This window comes from Mastomys coucha, unplaced genomic scaffold (genome assembly GCF_008632895.1).
Source record: "Mastomys coucha isolate ucsf_1 unplaced genomic scaffold, UCSF_Mcou_1 pScaffold5, whole genome shotgun sequence".
Taxonomy (NCBI): domain Eukaryota; kingdom Metazoa; phylum Chordata; class Mammalia; order Rodentia; family Muridae; genus Mastomys; species Mastomys coucha.
The window spans coordinates 64,164,368-64,169,859 of NW_022196911.1; the positions used below are offsets into that span (position 1 = coordinate 64,164,368).

General features: G+C 47.1%; 1 protein-coding gene across 2 annotated transcripts in view; it reads right to left on the reverse strand.

Moving 5' to 3' along the window:
- Positions 1-1,696: 1,696 nt before the first annotated feature.
- Positions 1,697-5,492, reverse strand: part of Arhgef15 (Rho guanine nucleotide exchange factor 15) — a 14,403-nt gene continuing 10,607 nt past the window's right edge. For both annotated transcript variants that reach the window (XM_031354801.1, XM_031354800.1), the window contains exons 15-16: positions 5,305-5,409; positions 1,697-3,343 (exon numbers count right to left, since the gene is read on the reverse strand). In XM_031354801.1, the coding sequence (XP_031210661.1) occupies positions 3,192-3,343; positions 5,305-5,409 (257 nt within the window). In that variant the 3' untranslated portion in view covers positions 1,697-3,191. The remainder of the gene's footprint in view (positions 3,344-5,304; positions 5,410-5,492) is intronic.

Below are 5,492 nucleotides of genomic sequence, written 5' to 3' on the forward strand. Positions count from 1 at the left end.
AAAAAAAAAAAAAAAAAAAAAAAAAAAAAAAAATCCAGAGTTCAAGGTCAACCTCACAGAAAGTTTGAGGTCAGCTGAGCTGCACGCACACACACAAACCCACACATACTTCAATCACTAACTGCCTATTCAAAAGACAATATGGCTATATAAAGGCATGGATAGCAAGAGCTGGGAATCATTGAAGGCTACTTATCATACCCACTTAAAAATTAAAAGTTTCCTCAACTTGACTTCCTTTAGTTGGACCTCAATAACTAATTGTTTTTTGTTTTGTTTGCTTGTTTGTTTGGGGGGCACAGGGGACACGGGGTCTCTCTGTGTCCGTGGACTGACCTGATATGTTCTATACATACCAAGGTGGCCTCAACCTCACAGAGATTCTCTTGTCTCTACCTCCCTTGTGCTGGGATTAAAGGCACACACAACTATACCCAGCTTTTGGGTTTTTTTTGTTTTTGTTTTTGTTTTTTTTGTTTTTTTTTTTGTAGTTGTTCGCTTGTTTTTTCGCTGTATCTGAGCCTGATCTCAAGCTCATGGCAGTTCTCCTACCTCAGGCTCCCACATCCTAAGATTACAGGCATGAGCTACCAAATCTGGCCTGACTTTTATAAATCTTGCAGAAACATATGCCCATGTGAATCACTTTTAGGGTCCTCCAGTGCAAGTCAGAGACCTGAAGCTTAAGCTATAGGAAACCGTATGAATTCTGGGGGTTGAACTTAGGTTGTCAGGCTTAATGGCAAACCTCTTTACCTGCTGAGTCATCTTGCCAGCCCCAAGAGGGGGCCAGGGCCCAACACCAAGTTTGTATTTCATGTTAAAGGGGGAAGGATTCTTTCTGATATGGCAGTTCATGCCTATAACCTCAGCAGCTGGGAGTTTGAGACAGGAGGATTCAAAGAGTCTGAGGCCAACCACAGTTGAGTTTGAGTTTGAGACCCTGTCTCAAAAACAAATGCTTTTAGAGACAAAAGGGGAGCTTGGTGGAGAGGAATGCCCATCAAGAAGTAGGAGTAGATACACCAGGTCTGTCTCCATTGTAACTCCTGGCTCACAATCCCCTTGGCACATTCTACAGCTATCTCTTTCTTGTCACCTGGGTCAGAGGTCATCTCCTGCAGGGTCTCCCTGTCTTCCTCACCCCACACCATTCTGTCACAGCCTTTAGAGAGTGTATTTTCTTTGTAACACTTTGTCCCAACTTCATCCTGCCTACTAATGTGTTGATTTCAGAATCCACTCAAAGCAGTACAGGCCCCCTAAAATGAAGGACACTTTTTACACTACCTTCTTCATCTCTCAGAACTGTGCCTGGCACATAAGAGGAGTTCAATGGGCAGGCACAGAATGGAATCAGACACTTGACTGGTCAGTGAAAGGCCTTTGTTGTTGATTCTCTGTCCCTTTGACCTTGTACTGTACCCTCTAAGGAGCTCCAACCACAGTGACCCTGCCCTGCCCTCTTCCCCAGCCTCCAACAATCCCAGCTACAGTGCCTGTAGTCCACTGCAAGCATTGACTCCCCTAAGAAGCTGTGCAGGAGCCAACACACTCCACACAGGCCTAGTACCCGCTCTCTAAGCTCTAGTTCCAGTGGAAGCCGACACCTATTCTGGGCACTGGTGCATCCAGCACTCAGCCCCAACGTAAAACTGTGTTTATAGATCACTGCTCTTTCCCACTTTGAGGAGCCTCGGTATGATACCACCAACATTTATTGAGGGTTTCCCAAGTGAATAGCACTTTGCTGGATGGAGGCTGTGGACACAAAGTGCCCTTCTGCCTTCAAATCCCAAGAGTCATTACCCCTCCCACAGTCACCTAGGCAGTCTCTATCTGGGCAGGCTGTCATACATGAAGGAACAGTACTGCACAGTCATGAAGATTTAGAAAGCCTTTACCCAGGTCTGAGCCCCAAGCCCAGCAACTGTCTGTTCAGCTGTCTTTGCCTTCACATCTTCAGCATCACACAGGACAGGTTCTCTAGCAGAAACCATGGTTGAGTCTGAGCAACATCACCAGCTCTCTACTCCCTCCTAAGTCCAGCCTTCTGCTCCTGAGGATCAGGATAGAAGCAGCTCAGGGTGGTTGCCGGCTGGCCTGGACTTGTTCTGCAGCCTGAGGCTGAGGCTGGCTGAGGTCATGATGACAATTCAAGTTGGGAGATGATGCAGAGCAGACATGGATCCCAGAGGTCAATACCTGGGACAGGAAGAGGTCCGCAGACTGCAGAGGATCTTGCATCCCAGTGGCTTAGTCCTCAGTGCTTTCCTTGTAGGTGACTAGCTGCTTCATAATATGGCCCTTCAACTGTCATAGAACCCAGAGAGACCCACGAGACCCAGAATCCATGGCTCGCATTCACAATCCCAGCCTTTGGGCAAGCTATGCTCAGGACTCTCGTTTAGAATTCAGGGCATATGGGTTCTTTGGAGAAAGTAAGAGGATAAATGTGAGATGATAAAGGAAGGGAAGTAGTCAGTCACCGGCAGGAGAGGTATGTGTTCTCTCTCTTCTCTCTCTCCCTCTTTCTCACATACACATACACACCACACTCAGCATAGTTGCCTTCCTAGATATATATACATGGACACACATGCACTCATGTTTTCTGAGATGCACTCTGGATTCTTCTAGAAGAAAGTAGTTTTAAAAGGCAGAGAAAGTAGCCCCCAAACAGAAGTATTAGATTAATTTAATGCTTCCTATACTCAAAAAGCAGGACCAATGGCTTCTATAAAGCCAACAAGGGTGACTACTGGTCTCTTGCACCCAAATCACCATCTTCTTTGGCTGGATGGGTCCCATCCCATCCCTGTTGCCTACAGGACTACTCCAATGACGCTCTTTCTCAATGTAATGCCCCTGCTTCAGCTTCCTTGGTTGTGGACATACTGTGATACTCAACTGGGCAGGGCCTCAGCCTTGGCCACTCTGTACTTAGCCTCTGCCTCCATTGGCAACACATTCAAGCCATCCCCATTCTTTCTTGTGGACTTAGATGGTCTTGTTTCATTAGCTTCTCTATCCCTATTGGTTGCCTTTAGAGGTAGTGTTTCCACTGACAGCAAGTAGATGGATGGATGGACAGATGGGTGGTTGGATGGATGGATGAATGGATGGGCAGACTTTGTCTTCTTCCCCATGCTGCTGCCAGTATCCCAATCTGTGCTCCTCCCTAGCCTGCCTTAGGGTTGAGGGGTGTCAGGAGTGCCTGAAGAGGGTCCTACAGCCTCAAGAAGCTTTTGATGCTGGCGAAGATGCTTCCTCCTTTCATGTTCTCCTGTGACTTCACACACCAGTTGGGCAGGGAAGGCTCCAGGAAGCCCCTTAAGCCAACCTGAGAAGGGAGGAAAAGGTTTGTGTGGAGCAGGACAGAGGTCAGATAATGGGGCTGAGGGAGGGGGATCCTCAGGTCTCAGGTCATGGTGGGTTGGGGATTAGTGGAAAAGACCAGAGCATTCAACTTCAGTCACTAGTGCTCCTGGAAAGGATGTCGGCATCTGAGCGGGTCTGTGTCAGTTCTCTGCTGGGTCCTACAGTGACTGCTCAATCAAAAGAACTTCCAAGCTTGAGAGTTGGCCCCACGGTTAAGAGAAATTGATGCTCTTCCAGAGGGCCCAGGTTTGATTCCCATCACCCACATGGTGACCCACAACCATCTGAAACTCCAGTCCCAAGGGATCCAGTGCCCTCTTCTGACCTCAGCAGGCACCAGGTACACACATGTGCACAGACATACATACAGGCAAAACACTCAGCTGGGCAGTGGTGGCGCACGCCTTTAATCCCAGTACTTGGGAGGCAGAGGCAGGAGGATCTCTGAGTTCGAGGCCAGCCTGGCCTACAGAGTGAGTTCCAGGACAGCCAGGGCTATATAGAGAAACCCTGTCTTGAAAGAAAAAAAAAAAAAAGCACTCATGCACATAAAATAATAGATAAATCTTAAAAAAAAATAATAAAGAAAAATCAATCTGAAGAAAGAATCCTTGCCAGGACTCCAAAATCTTTGTTATCTCTGTGACCTCGTTTGCTTCCATCATCCCCTTCTCTGGATCAGTCCGGACACACTGGCCTCCTGGCAGTTCCCATTGCACAGCAGGTACTAGGCCTTTGCCCTGCTCATGTCCTCCTGCTGGTCCACTCTTCCTCCAGACCCCCGAATGCCTAGGTTGCTCACCTCTGTCAAATTCGCACTTTGCCTCCTGGCAGGTCTATCTCACCTGACAGACTATGTAAGATCCTACAAAGAACCCAAATGCTCACCTTCCTCTCTCTTCTCCATCCTTTGTCCCGTTGTATCCATCCCATTGTAATATACTACCTGTAGCTACATGTAACTTTATTTATTTATCCCATTTAGACTTCTTTTTTTTTTTTGGTTTTTCGAGACAGGGTTTCTCTCTGTAGCCCCGGCTGTCCTGGTACTCACTCTGTAGACCAGGCTGGCCTCGAACTCGGAAATCCGCCTGCCTCCGCCTCCCAAGTGCTAGGATTAAAGGCGTGCGCCACCACCGCCCGGCCCATTTAGACTTCTTTTGAGAAGGTGTCTTGCTATCTACTTCTGGCTGTTTCAGAATTCTCTATGCAACCCAATCAAACATTGATCGTCTTGCCTCAACCTCCCCAGTACTAAAACTACAGAGCTACAGATATCAGCCACTATTGGATTTTTTTTTTTTTTTTTTTTTTTTTTTTTTTTTTTTTTTTTGAGAAAGGGCCTCAGCCAGGCAGTGGGAGCACATGCCTTTCACCGTAGCACTTGGGAGGCAGAGAAAAGTGGATCTCAGAGTTCAAGGCTAGCCTGATCTACAGAAGAGCAAGTTCCAGGACAGCGAGAGCTACACAGAAAAACCATACCTTAAAAAGCAAAAAACAAAACAAAACAAAAACAAAAACAAAAAAAACAAAAACAAAAACAAAAACAAAAAGGAGAGAGAAAGGAGTCTCACTATGTAGCCCCTGGCTAGCCTGAAACTCACTGTATAGACCAGGCTGGCCTTGAACTCACACAGATCCGATTGCCTGTGCCTCCCAAGTGATAGAATCAGAGACCAACATCAGCAACACCACACCAGGCTCACTTATCCTTTACTGTCTGCTTCATTAGAAAGCATATTCCAGGGCCAGCTTGTGCATCATTAGTGTAGCATTTGCCTATTATATGTAAAGCAAGGACTTGATCCCTGCACTGCCGGGGTGGGGTGGAGTGGGGAGAATCATACACAGAGCAGAGCGTGATACATTATATGTTTGGCTGTTCAATAAATATCTGAAGGAGTGGATGAAAGGCTTGCTCACCTTCTGGACTCTTGTGCAGATGCTTTCGGGGGCCCTTGGACTCCAGACTTTGCCCCTCAGTCTTGGAAGGTGTAGATGACTCTGAACATAGCTCCTGGGAACACTCTGGTGAAGCGTGGGTAACACTTCAGTTGGACCCCTCGCTCCTTTTAGTTGCCATCCCATATTCCCCTGAGACTTACATTTCT